Below are 21669 nucleotides of genomic sequence, written 5' to 3'. Positions count from 1 at the left end.
CCCATAATCCCATGCATTTACCTTAGCTAGTCCCCCTGAAACCAAGGGTCAATTTAGCATGGCCAATCCACCTAACCCACACATCTTTGGACTGTGGGAGAAAACCGGAGCACCCGGAGGAAACCCATGCAGACACGGGGAGAATGTGCAAACTCCACACAGACAGTGACCCAAGCCGGGAATCGAACCTGGGTCCCTGGCGCTGTGAGGCAGCAGTGCTAACCACTGTGCCACCATGCTGCCCTGTTGTCAGTATACACTGACAACAAGAAACAAAATGTTGAGGCATATGGGAAAAATTGGTTCTATGGGATACTAAACCAGAAGATCTTTTGATCTGGTCTCCATTCCTGACCTTGGGGTGCACGTCAATAACTTCCTTAAAATATCGATATGACAATCAAACTCCATTTAATAATAAATCTGGGAGTGAGTTAAAGTAAAAAAAGTAAAGTTTATTTATTAGTCACAAGTAAGGCTTACATTAACACTGCAATGAAGTTACCGTGAAATTCCCCCAGTCTGGCACCTGTTTGGGTAAATGCGCCTAAGCAGCACGTCTTTCAGATGTTCAACAGAAAGATGACTGTCATTCCTGTCAGCTACCTGCTGAGCCAGACTGAGAGGCTGTGGGCACTTAATCTTGTCTAGTGGACATTACAGGTAACAAAATATTGTAATTGGTGAACAGTATTTGTTACCAAGTCACCTATTAATCATTGATTTGCATTAACCACAGAAATCCTAATTTGGTTTGGATGGGGTTCTAAATTAATTATGTGGAGAACTATAGTCTTGCACATCGTTGGCCAGTTTCTATCAGTAAAGGTGCATACCATCTAAATGAAGTCTGTCAGGTTTTGCATTTGAATAGCATATCTTAAGAACTTTGCTTTTTGTATTTAGGGAGACCGACTTTTGAAGAAATGGGATCATCATCAACAAGGAAGCATGAATTCACCCGTTCAGAGAGTGAAAACTGGCGGGTCTGCAGAGATGAGCAGAATGGTGAGGATGATGATGGAGGTTGGCGTTTAGCAGGTCCTCGTCGAGAAGGGGACAGATGGCAGCCTCATAGTCCAGGTCTGGGAGCTGAATATATTTTTGGCCAACTAATGCTAAAATGCCTGGCATCTGTCATGCTGTACTTAATGCATAGAGCGTGCACAGTAGGACTCTTGACTTTATTCCAATCAGGGGGTGTGGGTGAAATAGCTGCATTGAAGAAACCTCAACTTAGGGATGAAATAATAAATTTAAAGGTGACATTTTAAAATGTTCAATACAATGTTAAAACAGTAGTTTGAGGTATGTCAGGTGTTGAGGCTACTTTATAATTTGAAATGCTAGATAATGAATATGATAAATTCACTTGAAACTAGATGGAAATAGCCACTTTATCCAAATTATATATACTATACTAAAGTTAAATATACCAATCCTTGCCAAACGGATTATTCTGTTAGATATCATCTTCCTGTGGAATATAAGATAATTTTAATTATTTTAGTTCCACTAGATTTCTGTGCATAATGATTTGATGTTTAGTCTTGCTTCCAATGTAGTGGTTCCAGGTTAGTAATGCAATGTACCAGTCAGAGTCACAACACTTAATTGGAGTTACTCTCTAGATGCTGTGATGAAACATTGCATGTTAGCCAGTGGAACTGAGTGATGTACAGTGTTGTCCTGCAGTATTTAATTACATGTCTAATTCTGCATGCAGTTGCTCTCTTTTACCACTTGATGGCTCTGCACCTATTCCTTTGCTGTAATACAAATGTGTTATTTGGAATTCAGGTCTACCAGCCCTTCTGGTTGCATGTCTTTTTGTGAATCATAGCCTATTTTTACCTGTTCTACTTGTGAACTCCTGCAACTCAGAGACCTTGGTTACTTGGCTGTGAAGCTATGAAAGCATTGGCCCACTTGCCAAACATGGATGGTGGAACTTGCAGTAAACCAAAGGAAGTGGGTGACTTGTACCTGTGTGAATTGGCAACTAGGTGCCATATTTAGATGATCTGTGGATCATGGAGCATCAGCCTAACTGTGGGGAGTGGTATGTTGTTTTAGCTTTCCCAACTAAGAAATGTCATAGCTTTAGGTTGAATATTGTTTCTGCTGTAATTGGCAGCAGCAATAGGTAACTGATCACAGGTTATTTTAATGCCTCCTTGCACGTCCATAGAGTGTTTGCTGGCTCTCTTCCCTTTCCTTCCTGCTGAAAATCTTTTCTGGTCACTGAGCTCCTCACCCTCTCACCCCCATCCCCTCAAATCTAAAATGCTTATGCCACCTTTTATTCATCTTGCCTCACCCATAACCCATTCTGTGCTTCTAGAGTCCTCTGCAATTTTGATTCCTTTATTCCTCTACACTCAAATCTGGTAAGCTTGAATACTACGCTTGGTTTTGACTCCCTGGCCCAGTCTTTCACTTAGTCTGGGAACATATGAATTATGTCCGTTTCTGGCTTCTGAAACCTGAACCTTCCTCCAAGAAACCTTCCTCTACGCATTCCCGCCATATTTCAGTCTTGGAGAGACATGGCTGGAGCGGGTTTGGGTTTTGTGAAGTGTGATGCCATGCAAAAAGAATGAGAGTACAAAAGGGGTTGGTGGTTAGGTTGTGTTTCTGGCTTATTTTTGAAAACTCACCAAACTTGCGCGCACAATTGGTAACCTATAAGTAGGTTTGATTTATTTGAAGGATACAACTAATATGTAAACATTGCAGGATAGCTCATTGGACAGGTCTGTGCTATGGATTCAGCAGCCACTATTACAGCAACAGCTTCACCCACTCCATTTGACTGCTGGTCACTTGCTGCTTCAGATCCTGGTCCCTCGACGTGTACATTATTTACATTATATTCTCTTACTGATATTGCAACATTCCCCCCTTTCCCCCCCAAGATAACATTACATACATTAAGACATGTGGAAAACTATTTACATGGAAGATAGACCCACGAGTTTACATCTGTATAAAGTATAGGTGGTTTACTAATCCTCCCAGATCTCAGGATGGTATAACTTTTCTGAGATCTGAGAATGATCACTTTGGTGTTCTGGACTCATGGGTGCATTGACAAGCTGTGTATTATCAGAATGGTGAATGAGAATGACCACATGAAAACAATTTCACTTTCCGAGTTCATCTTTGAGTATGCTCTAGACACAGTTGGAGTGCTGGGTGTTATACAACTAGCAGTTCCCTTTGTTGGTTTTTGTTTCTCCTTAAGGTTTCCCTATTTGGTATCGTGCCTCATCGGATCTAGGCTCACTGCAAGCTTGCTTACGCGGTAGCTAGCTTCCATGCTCTTATGCATGACCCAAACCTTGCGTCTTACATGCAGAGTGGACAGTTCCACACCCATGTGTTGGTTGTGTGCCATCTTCATTCTTCCTTGTTTTTTAAGAAGTTCCTTTTGCACTCTGAGAATTTGGACAAGTGCTGGCTTGGCAAGGTTGTCCTAATCTACCTAGCAAACGTGAATTCCGCTGGCGATGGTAAGCCCATGTCCAAAGATGTCATCCTCAAGTGTAATATGGAGATCTTGTTTTGTTTCTCTGCACGTCACGATTAATGCCTTAACAGTGCAAACCATGCACTCAACATGGCTGTTGGATCTGAGATAGTGTGGCAAGACTGACACATGATTTATGCCCCATTTAGCACCCAACCCTTAAAGGTCTGCCAGTATATTGAGGCCCATTGTTTGGTTTCTCTCCAGGCATACCAAACTCAATATTGCGTTCATTGTGTCAACCATGGCCAAACACGAGGTATCCTTCAGCTGTATGATGTTTGGAATCTTGGAAAATTAATTGATGGTTCGGAGAAAGTTGTTGCCATGGGCAGTGAGTAAATTTGTTGCAAATTTGAGCCAAGGCTGTGATGGAACTTGGCGTGGGTGTGGTGATTCATTATATTGGTGCGCTTGGTGCCTCTGACATGCTTCACATATTGTCTCTCCCTTCTCAGTATCATTGATGCCTGGCCAATATAGAACTTCCTTTGCTTGGTGCCTCATTTGCTTTATTCCCCTGGTGAAACTGACAATACATCCTAATGAAAACTCCTGCTTTTCTTTGGAAATCATGCCACTTGAAATATCTCATTCATCTCTGTATAGCCAAAAACATCTTGGAGCATCTGGCACTTTTTATACTGTATCAGGCCAATCAGCTCCAAAAACCTTCCACAATGCCTTCAATGATGGATCACTTGCTATTTCTATTTGTGTTGACCAAAACTCATCAGATTTACATTGAGTGTATTCTCTACTTTGATAGCTACATTATCTGCTTATAGGTCTAGTAAAACATTCACAGTTTTTCTTTTGGATTTGGTAACCTGCACAGCATGTCTGAAGTAATCATTTTGCTATACAGCTTGTAACAGACTTGGGGGTCATATTCCTGTACTTTAATTAGGCATCTCTGGAGTCTGGGTGGTGCACTCATTAGTGGTTTGTGCCAAGTCATCACCAATGGTTTGTGGTCAGTTTCCATAATAAATAGTTTACCAAATAGGTATATGTCTGGTGAATAGGTGGATGTCACACATCTTTGAGTTTGCCTGGGCCAGAACGGATCCCAGAACTGGAATATATAGAATCAAAGCAATTAATCTATCCACATTTACCTGTCATTTCTGCTGTTGAAGACGAGTCCTTCACAATGAGCGGCTGCTATTATTGAGTGTAAACTTTGGCCATACTCTTCTTTGGTTTTGCCGATTACCTGACTTGGAAAACAGGAAGGTAATCTCTGGAGGCAGTATGTTCCAGATGGTGGCCTGAAAGCATAGATTTCTTAAGATTATTCTGGCAAATGAGCCACCAATATCCATAGATAAAAGCAAAATACCGCGGATGCTGGAATCTGAAACAAAAACAGAAATGCTAGAAAATCTCAGCAGCATCTATGGAAAGAGAATAGTGTCAATGTTTCGAGTCAGAATTACTCTTCAGAGCTCTGCAGGTGTTGTCCCAGCCACAGTGGCTTTATCTTTGCTGTTATCTTTTAGCAGTGTGTCAATAAAGTTTATTTATCAGTCACAAGTAGGCTTACATTAACATTGCAATGAAGTTACTGTGAAAGTCCCCTAGTCGCCACACTTCAGCGCCTGTTCGGTTACACTGAGGGAGAATTTAGCATGGCCAATGCCCTAACCAGCACATCTTTCAAACTTTGGGAGGAAACCGGAGCACCTGGAGGAAACCTATGCTAACATGGGGAGAATGTGCTGACTCTGCACAGTGACCCAAGCCGGGAATTGAACCCGGGCCCCTGGTGCTGTGAGGCAGCAGTGCTAACTACTACTGTGCCACTGTGCCGCCCCTCTGTGACTGTGACTTTTTTCTTTTAAAAGGTCTTTTTGGAAGACTTTGATTGTTATTAAAATAATGACTAGCTCCATTATCCATCCAGACAGCTTAGTCCTTGCCCCTATCACGGAACCTGCTGACAAACTGATCAATTGATTCTTGTGGTGGTTTTCTGTAAACCATCAGCTCCAGTCAGTGTATTCTGAAGTTCACCTTTATATAAAGTTGCTCTTCCAGCATGTTTGCCCACAGCTTAACAACATTGTTATTCTGCATAGAGAGGCCCCAAGTATTCACTGTATTTGTAATGGGCTTTCTTTACTTTCACTGCTTTTTTAAATCCGGTTCTGTAACAGATAAATCCAAAAAGCATAATTCCATCCCTTGTTTTAAAAAGTCTAAATTTGAGTAGGACTTCTGTGGTCTTTCCACCTCATGTTGGGGAATTCAGTGGTCATCCTTTTAAAGTTCCCCATCTTTTACAGTGCCTCCCAATTTATGGCTTTACTCTATGTCGAGATTCAGCAACGCAGCTGCTTTTTAAATAATTATTTTTTGGTTGCTGTTCAGGTTTCCACTTTACTAAATCCAATGGTGCTGTTCTCCCATTTTATTTTTTGTGGCTTGTGCATTGCAGTATAACTCAACAGATAGATCTACTGTAGGAATTGAGCAACTTCCATTACTCACAGCAAAAGCTGCAACAACACCTTCACTATCTGTTGGTCACATTCCATTTGACATCGGTTCCTTGATGTGCATCATTTGCATATTCTCTTAAAGTGATAATTCAATAGGTAGGAGGCCTGCCTGGTTCTCGGGGACAGCAGCTCAACTCCCAGCATCATTCTTATGCCCCATAGACCTCACCCACCACCCACTCTGTATGTGGCCATGCCCCTCTCCATAACTACTCACTGAGTATCTACTATGGGCAAACCTCAGGATATCTTTGAAACGGACACTTAAAAAAATTAACAATATAATGGAGCTGTCATTCAACTACCCTTCATATTGGAAAAAAAACTCATTCATAAAAGTCATTCAAAAAATTAAAGCCTTATGGTCATTCTGTTGTTTAAAAAAAAGTCACCCACCACATCAAAGACAGATATTCCTTTTATAATATCTTAAGAACTGTCAACAAAAATGTGAATGTTTTTAGCAAATGGACCTAGAATATTGAAACTCAGCCAAACATTCATAATGAACTCGAGTATAATAAAAATCCTTGGAAATGTAAAGCGTAGAGTCTATTAGAAAAACAATTTATTGAAAAGTAATCATGGTAGCCAGCGCCGAAGTTTGATAATACTTAAGTCTGAAACTGAAGAAATAGATGGCCTTTTTTCCTGCAGTGAGAGCAGATGTTTTATCGGTTTGAAGTGATCTCGGAGCTGTTGGCTTTTTCCCCCTTAAATGCAAGCTGCTGAAGGCTTTTCAATTCATATCAGCTCTGGTATTTCAATCACTTCAGATCATCATACCAGAGACCCTAAGCAATACTTTCTTCAGTTTTTGAATGTATAAGAGCACTTATCCGAATGAGAAAAGTACTCCGATGCATCTCAACACTTAAAAACAGTGCTGGTCAATGTAATGGTCTTTTCAGGACAAGCCCTTTAATCATTGCAGTTAAAACATTTAATGCAGTTGAAATATTGCAATACAAAATACAATAGTGGCATGCTCTTTTTAGCACTTATCTATCAGAATGTTCCTGACTCCTCAGCAGTAACAAACTCTCTAACAAAGTTTTGTTTTTAGACCTTCCAAAACCCACACCACGTAAAAATAAGTTGGATGTGTGGGGAGGGAGGATATTCAGATTTCCTCTCAGGTTTACAATGGTGACCCTGACCTCAGGAGTGGCGTTGGTGAGCTCAAGAAAGTGCATCAAATTAAATTAGGGCAAAAAATTTTGTCTCTCTCTCTCTCCCTCCCTCTCTCTCTCTCTCTCTCTCTCTCTCTTTGTGATTCTAAATAAACCTGTTGAACTTTAACCTGTGTTGTGAGACTTCTTACTGTGCCCACCCCAGTCCAATGCCTTCGTTTCCACATCGTGAAGGGAGGAAGAAAGAGGGAAAGTAGTTGACTTACACTTCTGGGCAGCTTTTACTTAAAGATACCTGAATAGACATTTTGACTATTGAAAATTCTGACCTGTTCCTTGCTTGGCATTTGTACAGTTATGCCATGCATTTGAACAGTTGTTATATCCAGAGCAGGCATTTCTAAAGGAACGTTGGAAAGAAAACGCTAAGACAGAGAAATGGATAAAGCATTGTCAATTGCAATTGCCGTAACACTTTTGAATCTTATAATCAACCAGGCTTTTCAGGATAATGATCACAAATAGGAGCTAAGGTCAAGTTCTCATTCCTAATTGGTATGCTGAGGCTGATGGTGCATCTACCCTGTTGAAATGAACAAGTTCAGTACTCAAAAAGCATTGAACCCGAGACCATTTTTGGTCATGTTTAACATCCCTTACTATTAATAGCATTGTTGCTGATGAGCATTTACATGATTTCAGCATTACTTAGTGTACAAACTTTTTCCGAACATTTTAACGTGGGTCACGTTCTACAGGTTGGAGAGAAGCCACAGAACGCAGAAGACGGTTTGATTTTGATTACCGAGATAGAGATGATGAACGAGGTTACAGACGTGTGCGCTCTGGTAGCGGCAGTATGGATGATGAAAAGGACAGCTTGCCAGAATGGTGTCTGGAGGATGCAGAGGAGGAGATGGGAACGTTTGATTCTTCCGGAGCATTTATGTCCTTGAAGGTTGGGTAATTGTAATTTCTTAGATCTCAATTTGTGTAAGTCACTTTGTGAGGGAGTTTGTCTAATGGTAGGTAACTTAGTTTAACCACGTGTTTGTAAATCTACATTTAATATTAACAGTGGCGTTAGCTTCTATCTGAAACAGTACTGATTGACACCACTCACCTCGACAATGAGTCCAAATCCTGCCCACACAAATGAAGTTGGAAATAGCCTTGGGTAAGCTTGCAGTGTGTACGGTAAAATGCTTTGATTTGATGGAAATTCAGAAGGATCAATAAAAGTACCAGTTGCAAAACAAAAGGTATATATAGTGTAATAGTGTTAAGATTTTTGAGTCTGGAGCTGAGGGATGTTACCTGGTCAATGTTGCTTTTAAAAAAAAAGATATGAATGATATTAAGGTGCCATTGCTGATTGGGAATATTTGTGACTGAGGCTGGAACATCTTTATTATAATGGAGTTGATTTGTTGAAATACTGCACAATTACTAATGACTTTAAATGTGTGCTTATGGCATAGAAAGAAACAACTAACATGTTTCATGACCTCCAAGTTTGTCAAAGTGCCTCACAGTCGATTAAGTGCTTGTGATCTGTAGTTACTGTATATTACAGGGAAATATGATGGCCAGTTTATGTACAGCAAAGTCAATGAAAAAGCCACAAAATTAAACCACTGGATAATCGGGTTTGAGCTATGTTGGTTGAGGGTAAATGTTTGCCAGGACACCAGAATAATCCTGTTCTTGAAACAAGTACCACAGGATTTTTTACATCTGCTTGAATGAGAAGACAGGCCTTTGGGTGCACACTTTCTTAGTAATAGATTGAGGTGTCATTCGAGATTGAATTCTCAAGTGAAATGAGGTTTGAAACCACAATCTTCTGATTATCGCGAGAGCACTGTTACTGAGACAGTGTTGTTGAAGGTAGAGTTTATGAATCCTCATGACTTTTTACTCATTCATCGCATGCCCTCTAATCGCATCTCCCACCAACCTCCACCACACAGCCTCCAACCACCCCCCCCACCCCCGCCACCAGATCTCAGAATTTTTATTCATTCTGGGGATGGTTGCATCATTACAAAGCTGACATTTACTACCTATCCCTGGTTGTTGGGGATGTGGCAGTGGACTATCTTCTTGAACCACTGAAAACAATGGACAAAAGTATGTTTCAGAAGACAACTAAGTTATAGGAACAAAGAACAAGAAGTTGATCATTGTCCAATTGGGTGAAGTTAAAGAAAAAGACAGAGAAATTGCTCTGAGTTAAAGAGACAGCTGCAAGAACCAGATTTCAAATTGGTGAGGTGAGAAGCCAGACTTCAAAGGTAAATCAAAAGTTTGGTGACATCTTAATACAGCCTGTGAAGCAGTCATGTTCTGTTGACATGGCTGGGTATCTCAGAGATTGTGTGGAAGCTTGAATACACCAGATAATCAAGACAGGAATACTGAAAGAAATGATTGAAACCCAGGATGTGGATCCTTGGTGAAGGCATCTGAGAGGAAATGTTGTTTGGGAGAAAATTCTAAGGTGTGTTTTTTCGAGATTAGAGTTTGAATCCACAAAAGTTGAATTGGATGGCATCTGCCACTTGGTTTCAGAATGTGGTGTATCTGACCACAGTTGGCCTTTTGGTTTACAGGGACTGTTTCCTTATTCAGCACATTATAATACAAGATATATTATGTAACTAGTGTTTTCCTTAAAAATCTTTGTGTATATAGATGAAGGAGTAATGTATTATAGTCAATTTTTTTAGATTTAATAAATGGTTTATTCTTTTGTTAAAAGTTAATTGGCAGTCCTGTGACTGTTCATCTACATCTCTTTTAAAAAAAAATCAAAGCTATGGTCTATTGAGCCAGGGTTACATTCTTAGACCTGACTGTCCAGTAGTAACATCAACTGGAATCATAACAGCAGCTTGAATGTAAGCAGCTTCCTAGGCAGTTTCAGAGGGAAGGTAAAAGTCAGCTACCAAGGTGTGTAACTGAAATTGCATAAAGGCCAAATTGGGTAAGGATGACAGGTTTTATTTCCTCAAGGCCATTGGTGAACCAGTTAGATCTTTACAACAATCTATTAATTGTTTAGAGTTGGGTTGGGAGGGTTTAGAATTGGATGGGAGACCTCTCCTCTCCTATTTTCCATTGAGTCGTGAAATGGGATCTTTTATTCACCTGTGGAGGTGGCCGAGACCTCTGTTTAACATCTCATTCAAAACTGGCACTCGAACTTGCTCAAATGTCAGCCTAAATTATGTGCTATACTCTAGAAAGTCATTCATCATCCTGACTTGGAAATATATCACCGTTCATTCACTGTCAAAATCCTGGAAATGCTTTCCCAACAGTTCCTAACACTTTAGGAACTGCAGAGGTTCAAGAAGGCAGCTCACCATCACCTTATGTGTCACTAGGGATGGGCAATAAATGCTGGTCCAGCCAGCGATGCCCACATCCCATAAATGAATTTTTAAAATATACAATTCTGTCAAAGTTTAAATCTCTTGCCCTAGTGTTAAAGAGCACTTAATTGTTAAAGAAGGTACCTAACTGTGCACCTTGTTTTTGATGCTGTTTATAGAAAGCTCCCAAGGAGCCTATTCCAGAGGAACAGGAATTGGATTTTAAACAGATGGAGGATGGAGAGGAAAGATCAAATTCAGAGGACAGTGAGAAAGAAGAAGCCAAGGAGCCTGATAAGAAAACCAAGAACGAGGCTGTTGAAGGTTTTTAATCAGTCATTCTTCACCCAAAAATATTCTGAAGTTATAAATGCAAATTTCTCACATCTGAGCTCCAGGTTTTATCAGACATGATTATAGAGTATATACAGTGCACAAGCAGGCCATTTGGCCCAACCGGTCCATCCTGGCATTTATTCTCGACTTTAATCTCCTGTCTTTCCTTATCTTTATAAGTGAAATCCTAATGTTCCTTGTCTATCTAATCTTCCCTTATATGTGCCTGGACAGTGTTGTTTGTCTCTTGTATAATGGATTCTAGTTTCGCTTTTCTACACGAGTGGAACCATTGTATAAAGCTTTTAATACTTTTAAAGACTTCTATTAGATTACCCCTCAGCCTCCTTGTTTCAAGAGGAGAGAGCCACCCTGTTCAGTGTCTTCTGGTATAGGTTTGCATATCAGGTACCATCTCTGTAAACCTTTGTTGTACCCTCTCCAGTGCTTCCATATCCTTTCTATAATATAGTAATCAGAACTGACACTGTATAGTAAGTAGTCTAAGCAAGGTTTGAAACAAGTTTAGTGTAGCCTTTCTACTTCCATTTCTATCTTTGAAAATGAATCATCATAGTTGTTCAGCATTTTCAGTGGCCTTACTAACTTGCCTTGCTACTTTGTGAATTATCTGTTTTGGCTGAAATTCCTTTGTTCCTGTGAATCATTTAGATTCATATTTTCCAAATAAATCGTGACTTCCTTATTTTTCCTATCAAAATTCCTAAGTGTATTGAAATTAATTTGCCATTCATATTCACATTCAGAAAGTTTATTGTCAGTTTTTTTTTGGAAAGGCATAACACACACGACTAAAGGAATCATAGAAACATAGAACCCTAACAGTGCAGAAGGAGGCCATTCAGTCTGCACCGACCACATCCCAACCAGGTCCTATCCCCATAACCCCATGCATTTACCCCAGCTAGTCCCTCTGACACTAAGGGGCAATCGAGCATGGCCAATCCACCTAACCCGCACGTCTTTGTACTGTGGGTGGAAACCACAGCACCCAGAGGAAACCCATGCAGACAAGGGGAGAATGTGCAAACTCCCATAGCCAGTGACCCAAGATGGGAATTGAACCAGGTCCCTGGTGCTGTGAGGCAGCAGTGCTAACCAATGTGCCACCATGCCATCCTACTGTAATGCCTTCAACTGTGGAGTGGTAGGAAGGACATGGTTTATTCTTGTCAGTTAGCCACAAGTTTGTTTCCAGTTTAACTTGTTTATTTGACAAATTTTCCTGTTATGTGGTTTTCTGCTTTCTTTGAACCCTTCTCGCAAAAGCATTGGATTCTTGCTGAGATAGTTGTAGAGGTGCCCTCGCACAAAAGTGACCTTTGCATGACAACCAAGGCCAATTTGACCCTTAAATAGGATCCACGTGCATGCTTCCAATGCGGGTCTCTTGGGTACTGAGGCCAATTTGCCTGCACCCCTGCCTAACGTAAGTTAACTTGACACAGATTACATGGGCCCTCTCGTATCTATGTGCCCATGCAAGCCGTTGAATATTTTTTCTGATTTATTAGAGAAATCTGTGATGAATTGATCTCAAACTGAGCTGCAATGTGAAGGCTTCTGACTATGTACTTTGTTCTACTTCCCAGTGAAAGACGAAAATATTAAAGTCCATTCATCTTGCTTGGCCTAATGCACTTTCCAGAAGCAGGCTAAGGCTACATTAGACAAACCTTAAATCAATCACCTTAAAAATATATGGGGCAGAAAGCTGGAAAGGGGGAAGAAGAACCGTGCATATTTGTTTTACTTGCTAAATTTAATTACTTGCTAAATTTAGTCACAATGTAATATTGTCTATTACTTGTTATGCATTGATCAATATTTTATCATATTACAGAAAGAAATAAAACAGAAGAATCCAAAGATGTTTCCTGTACAAATTCATCGCTGCCTCCTTCAGAGCCTCAGATATCAATGGTTTCCAGCCCATCTAACAAGGAAGAAAGCATATCAGAAAAAACTGACAAAACTGAGGATGCACAACAGAGACCTGCCAGAGAAGGTATGAATTTATTTACAATATCCAACTGACTGAAGCTCTTGAAGCATTAGAGCCTATGTAAAGCATGGTGTTCATCCCACTATTCTATTTTTTAAAGAGAGAACCATGAGAAAACACATTTGAAATTATCCTTTTTCCCCACCATCTAATTCGATAATGTTTATTATTATTTATTTAGTAGTCACTAGTAGGCTTACAGTGACACTGCAATGAAGTTACTGTGAAAATCCTCTAGTCACCACACTCCGGTGTCTGTTCAGGTACACTGAGGGAGAATTTAGCATGGCCAATGCACCTAACCAGCACATCTTTTGGACTATAGGAGGAAACCATGCAGACAGGAGAGAACATGCAGACTCTGCACAGACAGTGATCCAAGCGGGAATCAAACTTAGCTCCCTGTGAGGCAGCTTTGCTAATCACTGTGCCACCGTGCCGCCCCATAATGTGTGAGGGCCCATTCCTCATTGGTATTAATCACCTAGCATTGAAGTACTACTTTGGAGACCTGTCCTAATAGGAAGAAACATCCTCAATCTTCTTTTTTGAGTCAGCTATTATCAACCTGGATAGGAATTGATAAATTAAAAATCTGGGATATAAATAAAAAACAATAATGCCATAGATAATACATATGCATTCACACAGATTAGAAATGAGAATAGAGTCCAAAATTAAATATCTAAATATGTACATATCAGTCTTTGATTTGTCAGTGAAGAGTAGATGGTGGAATGTTGCAGACGTTGCTATCTGTGATTCCATTAACGCTGGCTTCAAGTGAATAATTGGTTTTGAGATTTGAGTGTTCTACAGTTTGGCTGAGAAGCAGTCCCGTTTCCTTTTAGTCAGTTTGCAGTTACCTGTAAAATCTTTGCAGAGGTCTGCTGTGTCTTTCTTCCTGTGTCAACTATCACATGCTGCCACATCCGGCATTAATCAACCATGATTATTCAGCTGGCTTTTATTCTAGTCTTTGTATATCCCTGGAAGACAAAAATCCATAAACCGGCCTGGGATGTTGCTCACACGATATTCTTCCTGCTGAGATGATAATCATCCATTATCTCCACGGGAGATGACAGTTTCTGTATGGTTTTTGTGCTATTGATATCTTATCTGAAAACTGGGCGTGATTCCATTGTCTCTTTCTTAGTATCACCCATCAGTAATTCAGCCAGTGACTGAATTTACATCCACAGCAATCTTTGGTTTGTATATCCATTTCTAAAACAATTTACGTTTTCCCTCCATCACCATGGTAATCTATCACAGAAATCACAGAATCACACAGAAACCCTACAGTGCAGAAGGAGGCCATTCGGCCCATCGAGTCTGCACCGACCACAATCCCACCCAGGCCCTACTCCCACATATTTACCCGCTAATCTACGCATCTCAGGACTCTAAGGGGCAATTTTTAACCTGGCCAATCAACCTAACCCGCACATCTTTGGACTGTGGGAGGAAACCAGAGCACCCGGAGGAAACCCACGCAGACACGAAGAGAATGTGCAAACTCCACACAGACAGTGACCCGAGCTGGGAATCGAACCCGGGACCCTGGAGCTGGGAATCGAACCCGGGACCCTGGAGCTGTGAAGCAGCAGTGCTAACCACTGTGCTACCGTGCCGCCCGTAAATATATCATTCTATATATTTATCTGTATCATCCTATCTATATATAATGGAAAAGGCTTTACATTCGCTGAAGCCATGACTGGCAATGACTCACACAAAATAAATTTCTAGCTTTCAGAAAACCACAGCAACCCCGTGACCTCTAAAGAGGTGCTAATGCTCCCTGTGGCTGCAAAAATCAAATTCCAAGGAAATGCAAAATGGCCCCTTTACATTTCTGAGGAAAAGCCCTGGCCAACGGGAATGATATCTCTGTGAGGACAAAGGATTTAGAAATCTCTGGTGAATTTACTAATGGATGAAACGTTAACCTTCTCGATAGTCCAGACCACGAACATACATCCTTTTTCGAAACTAAGGGAAAGAAGTGGATATTATTACATGTATCCCCGAAGCTGCTAGAACCTGTATGTTGCCTTGTGAAGTTAAAGGAGGCAGTCTGCCATCTTCCATCAACAAAAGAGCAGCAGGATCAGGGCTCTGTCCAAATTTAAATTGCCTGGCACTTAAAAAAAAAGTAAAGTTTATTTTTTAGTCATAAATGAGGCTTACATTAACACTGCAATGAAGTTACTGTGAAATTCCACTAGTTGCCACATTCCGGCACCTGTTCGGGTTAATACACCTCACCAGCACATCTTTCAGACTGTGGGAGGAAACCGGAGCACCCAGGCAGACACGGGGAGAACATTCAAAAATGTGCGGGCTAGGTGGCCATGATAAATTGCCTCTTGGTGTCCAAAGATGTCTAAGTTAGGTGATTTAGCCATGGTTAGTGTGCGGGGGTTACAGGGATAGGGTGAGGGCTAGACCTGGATAAGCTGCTGTTTTGGAGAGTCGATGCAGATTCTCTCCTGATGGGCTGAATGGCCTCCTTCTGAACTGCAGGAATTCTGTGATACTGTATCAGTGTCTACTACAAGAATAATGCATCTCCATGTGCTTCTGCCATCATGGAAGTCAGTGCTATTGGAAAAGTGGACTACACTGAATCAACTTCAGTCTGCTTACCTCTCTGAATGAATACACTGTTGGACTTTGATTCTGGACTCAGGAATCATGTGAAACAGTTCTTTCTTTGTCTGTGGTCTTTGCCCTGTACCTCTTTCTCTTATCCCTTTTATTGTGTAATTGCAAAAAGAGGGGGAAGTTACGAATCTTCTTCCTGTTTTTCAAAATAGAGTAAAATTGGAGGCTTAATTTATTTTACATTATCTTGAGGATTTGTTCACTCCAAAACTGAGGGATGGGGAAATCAAAAATAAAAAAATACCTTTTCTATTTACAGGTGGGTGATGAAAACTCCCTCCTGTCTGGAACAATGAATTCATACTTTGCATTTCATGCCTTAACTTGGTGCAAGACTATCTACTTGAAGAATGAGTTATTTCCAGTTAAACCTTTTATTTATCTCCAACAGCTTTCATAGATACATAACTTAGAAAGTTATACACATATTGTAGTTGTAATCAGCCACTGGGATATTTTGTAATCTCAAATTTAGAACATTTTATGTTTACCAAGAGATGAAATGCCCTTGTTTGAATTTAGTCATTTTGGCATGGACGATCTATATATAAATTAACTTACTTTTGTGTTCCAGTGGCAGATACCTCACCCTCTTCTCATCAAAGATCTTCAGTTCCCTCTATTAACAGCACTACTGCTAATGCTGCTACAGCTCCAGTGTCTACAGTTTCAGCACTTGCAAAGCGGAGCATACCTCAGGATAATGATGATGATGAAGGGCTAAAGCATCTTGAGCAGGCATGTAATGGGAACAGTTAATTGTGAAATCACTCATACCACTCCTGCAATCGTGCATCAAAATCACGGTCCAAAATTGAATTATTTTCTCCTGCAGATCTCATATTGAAAATGAGCAAAATGCACCTAGTTCTCAGGATGGTAGAAATGTATCATATTTACATATTGCAGCAGCATCTATAATATACCTTGTGTTGCAGCTTTGAACTATACAAAAAGTTCTACCATGAAATACGTAATTAGTGATTGGTTTAACAGTTAAAAATGGAAAACCAAATGCTGCATGTGAGAGAAAAATTGGAAATGTTCAGCAGGTCTAGTAGCATTTCATCAGAACTGCATGGGTATATGAGGGCTTTTGGGGCAACGTAGTACAAATGGTCCAGATCTGAACAAGCAAAAGGTATGCATGCTTATTTAGGAGATTGAAACTGAACCTCCTTGGTAAAGGTCAATTAATGAGAATAAAATCTTTCCCAATCAGGAAGCTGAGAAGATGGTAGCATCTTTGCAAGATAATGCCTTGGATGATGAAAGACTGACAGCGCAAATTCAGGATAAACGAACTAAAGCTTCTACCTTGCCGTTGTCGCATGATGCTGCGATGAAATGGTTTTATAAAGATCCACAAGGAGAAATACAAGGTATACACATTGGGATCACAGAAGTTTGCAAAATGCCAGATTGAAGTCTGACATAACATGACTTTCCCTACTTCATTTACAATTTTAGTGCTTTTACTGCTACTTTTACTACTGTTTAAAATCAGCGAGGAGGGAATCGGGAGATTCACTGCTTCAAATCGCAAAAAGGGAATCGGGAACTTCACTGTTTAAAATCAGCGAGGAGGGTGCAGGGAAATTCACTGTTTAAAATCAGTGAGGAGGGAGTCGCGAGCTTCATTGTGTAAAATCAGTGAGGAGGGAGTCGCGAGCTTCATTGTGTAAAATCAGCAAGGAGGGAGCCGGGAGCGTCACTGTTTAATATCAGCGAGAAGGGCATCGTGAGTGCAGCCATTTCTGCTGCTGAAGAAATTGAGTGAAAAAGCAACTGACAGCACAGGATACTAGTTGATTGGCTGGTAAGTGCTTGGTATAAGGGACGATATATTTATTAATAGCTAGCGTAAGACTTCAGTGTTAAGATATATCAATAAATACAACAAATTTTAAAATATAATATAAAAAATTCAAATAAATATCTAACACATACCTGCTTATTAAGAATTGTATAACTTTTAGTAATAAGTGTTATTAGCGTTAAATAAGCACATCAATATAAATAGAAATTATGCTAAGTTAATGAAGAAAGTAATTAAATTGAATTAAGTAATGTAACAATGGCAGGACGTAACTAACAATGGCAGGACAAGTGTTTTGTTGCAGCTGTGGAATATGGGAGCTTTTGGATGAAAAGGCAATCCAGGACAAACTGATCTGCAGAAAGTATAAGCAACTAGAGGAATTCTGGTTCAGGATTATCGATCTGGAAGTCGAACAGGAGAACAGCAGGGAGCAGGAGAGAAATAGCTGGGTTCTTGTTTCAGGAGACAGTTACACCTCTTAGAATAGGGTTGTCTTTTTTGGTCAGTGGTGAAGGACAGGAGGATGTGACCGTGAGTGAGGCAGCTAAAGGGACCGAACAGATCGAAGTGGAGGGGCTCTAACTTTGCAGTTGTCAAATAGATTTGAGGTGCTTGCAACCTTTGGATGAAAAAATCCATCACAACAGTGCCCTCAGATAAATTCAAGGTAATCAGGCAGAGTCAAGATTGTTTTGTGAAAGGGAAATCATGTTTAACCAATTGATTGGAGTTCTTTGAAGAATTTACATATGCTTTGGATAAAGGGGGCACTAATGGATGTACTGTACTTAGATTTTCAGGAGGCATTTGATTTATTATTGTCACATGTATTAATATACAGTGAAAAGTGTTTCTTGCGCTATACAGACAAAGCATACCATATATAGAGAAGAAAAGGAGTGTAGACTGTAGTGTTACAGTCATAGGGTGTAAAGAAGGATCAGCTTAGTGCGAGGTAGGTCCATTTAAAAGAGTGATGCTAATGGGGAAGAAGTTCTTAGTCGGTTGGTACGTGTCCTCAGACTTTTGTATCTTTTTCCCGACAGAAGAAGATGGAAGAGAGTATATCTGGGGTGCATGCAGTCATTGATTATGCTGGTTGCTTTTCCAAGGCAACGGGAACTGCAGGTAGAGTCAAAGGATGGGAGGCTGGTTTGCGCGATGGACTGGGCTTCTTCCATGACCATTTGTAGTCTTTTGTGGTGTTGGACAGAGCAAGAGCCATACCAAGTTGTGATACAGCCAGAAAGATGCTTTCTATGGTGCATCTGTAAAAGTTGAAAAGGTGCTACATCTAAGGGTGTTGCGAAAAATGGCAGGTGGTAATAGATTGCCACGGATAGAAAGTTGGCTAGCTAATAGAGAACAGTAGGCATGAATGGGTCTCTTAAGAAATTATACATGATTTTTTTATCCAATACGAATTAAGTAGGGACAATTAGTTGTTTTCCTTAAAATATTTAATAATGGAATGATTTTCTGAAATTAATACATTTTTTGAAAACAATGCAAAAGATTCCAATAAGGGCTTAATTCACATTATTTCAGATGTCTGTACTTCGGCTTTATTAAAAACCCAACACAAGTTTTACTTGAAGGAAAAGTTTTACGTTTGCCATTTGGCTTTTCTTCAAGTGATTTTGAGATATTTGATCTGGTTGATCTGGCAGTTAAAGAAAAGATATCCCTTAGTACTGCTACCTGGTACTGATGTATCCTGGAAAATGTACATGTTCGGAGTGTATTATCCAGATTCAGCTCATAGCATCACAACTCCGGCCAAGGAAACAAGGTTAAGACCATGGATTTTTGCAGAAGGCTGAGCCCTTCACTCAGAAACATTGACTTAACAGACAAAAAGCATTGCCATAGATTAATCTGTTATTGTGATGTGGGGTTTTTATTATTTAAACCATTACTCTGTACGTTAGAGATGGGCTTACTGAGGGGATGTAGAGGCAAGTCACAGTGAAAAAAATTAGTAAAGCATTTTGAGAGAGCTGTTGCAACCCAGTGACTGGATTATGCAGAGTGAAGAGTTTTTAAAAAGGCTGAAGCCTTCCAAAAAAATCCAAAGCTTTGAGATGATGGGGAAAGATGAGTTGGAGTACACTATTAACATTGCAAGGATTTCGCCATTGAAGGTGCATGGAGAGGAAGAACGTGTAAAGCGACATTTTCACCTTGGGAGAGAAAAAACCTAAAAGAAATTAAGGTTAACAGTAGAGCAAAGCCTGGTTAAGGAAATGAAGTATTAGTATAACAATCCTGTAATTATAATTCCTAATAATTTTGTCAAGTCATTTTAAGTGAATTGGCTTTCCACTGCTCCCCAACGGACTCTCCTAAGATACTGCTCTCTTTTGTATGGTAAATTAAACTGGTAAACTATCATGGCTGAATTAAGTTAAGAGCAAGCCACATCATGCAGTAGAATTTTATATGGCAGGAGAAAGTTGCAAGAGTGGTGGAACATTCCTATTTGCCCCATTGTTTATAGTAAAATCATTTGACTGAAGTATCTAGGCTAATCGGACAATCTTGTTGGCAAATGATTGTTAATTTGAATTAGTTCTCGTAAAATATCGAAAAACTGATTGTGACAACAAAGGGAGGATTGAGATAAGAGAGAAATTACTTGTTGGATAACCAACTTTTTCTTGTATCCATTCCAGGAGAGCAAGGAGATATCAGAGCTCCTCAGGTATTGAATTTGAATTCCAAAAATTCCGTGCCTCCAAATGATCAAATGGTGTATATGACTATATTCTTAGCATGCATTCCTGCTGAGGAATCTGAGGTTTTGGCATGCGCTGGTTTTCAACTGCAGTGCAGTGTTAATGCGGCATACCTTGGGCATTGGCTCAACTCAAAAGTGCAGTATGAAAAAGACAGTTATTTTCTTTATAGGAAGATCACCTAGAAGAGATTCATTTGTACCGGTAACAAAAATTGACTACACGATAAAATAACAGATCACAAAGACCCAACAAAAGTAAACATAACAAAAGTAAATCTTGAGGCCTACAGATGATTTACGTTGAGAATTGCAGAGAAGAATTTCTGACTCTAAAGTCAACAGCCCACTAAAATGTAACTGATCACACCTGAGTGCCGTGCTCAGCTATGCACTTGAGTATATGCACTTGGCTCTTACAACATGTATGTCGAGCTTTACCATCCCCAACTTCTTAATGATTTGTCTTCCCCAACTTTATATTGATAAAAATAAAGTTATTGTTTTCCATTTGCATCTACAGTTCTCTAAGCTGTGCACAAGTGCTGTTGTGCTGCATTCTGTTTATAAGCAGTGCTTTTTAGGACATTCAGAAATTTAAAGGTGCTGCACACAACAAAGAAGACTTAGAGCAACCATTCCCCTCATCCTTGTATAGACTGCAGTTAATTTTGCTTGTATCAGTGAGTTTGATTTTTAAGTAAAGAAAGGAGCACTTGGAAGAACATGTATAGCTTGATCACAATAACCTGTTATAAAAATCAAAATAAAATAATAATTTTACCTTTTGCTGCCCAATTTGAACAGCGCCATTTTCTCATTTGTTCTGGAACTGGAAACTAAATTGTTCTTTTAAAAAGCTTTAGCTGGTTAGGTCATTTTGACCTGTATATTACCGCCGTGATATATCTGACACAAGCTTGTCACTGCTGGGAGCAGTTGAGAGATCAGCATGTCAATAAAATATACTGGCTGAGTGCAGATGTTTGTTTAATAGTGGAACACCTCTATCCAATAGCAGTAGTAATTTGTTCAAGTCACACATAACTGATAACCAAAGTGTTGTAAATTGATCTTTCACACCTTAGAGATGCTGTGTGTATGTAATTGAAGCGAAGCTAATGAAATTTCTATCGCAAATTCTAAACGGCATTCAACTTTCCTAATAAAAATATACTGAATCACTCTTTCAATTCCAGCAGACTGTCAACTCTCACTGGAAACTTTTTTTCTACATTTCCAATGGATTGCTAAGATGAGGAAGTGATAAAGTCAGGCTGATGATTTATTTTAATTCAATTCATTAATGTTGCAGTAACAAAAATCTAGGCTTTTCAGCGTTTATATTCAACATATGTAGATCTATATCATGTAGACCAATGAACAATGTGTTGATTTTATTCCTCTTTTACTTGATCTAAGTTTCTAATTTTGGTTGTCAAATGAAGGCTGATAGACAATCAAAGTGGCCAGAAACTGATGTGTGGTTAACTACTTAAAATCCAATCATACTAGCATTCACC

The 21669-nt window shown here is 39.8% G+C and overlaps 1 protein-coding gene across 3 annotated transcripts in view; it reads left to right on the top strand.

Moving 5' to 3' along the window:
• The window catches only part of gigyf2 (GRB10 interacting GYF protein 2), a 149331-nt gene that overhangs the window by 65758 nt on the left and 61904 nt on the right, over positions 1-21669 (top strand). For 2 of the 3 annotated variants that reach the window (XM_078208491.1, XM_078208497.1), the window contains 6 exons: positions 907-1083; positions 7931-8130; positions 10732-10876; positions 12753-12917; positions 16162-16325; positions 16810-16969. In XM_078208491.1, the coding sequence (XP_078064617.1) occupies positions 907-1083; positions 7931-8130; positions 10732-10876; positions 12753-12917; positions 16162-16325; positions 16810-16969 (1011 nt within the window). Of the gene's footprint in view, positions 1-906; positions 1084-7930; positions 8131-10731; positions 10877-12752; positions 12918-16161; positions 16330-16809; positions 16970-21669 lie in introns of all 3 variants that reach the window. The other variant, XM_078208503.1, reaches the window with a different exon arrangement.

This window comes from Mustelus asterias, chromosome 3, assembly GCF_964213995.1.
Source record: "Mustelus asterias chromosome 3, sMusAst1.hap1.1, whole genome shotgun sequence".
Taxonomy (NCBI): Eukaryota; Metazoa; Chordata; class Chondrichthyes; order Carcharhiniformes; family Triakidae; genus Mustelus; species Mustelus asterias.
The sequence above is the reverse complement of the archived record's forward strand: the minus strand, read 5'-3'. Positions and strand labels throughout refer to the sequence as shown.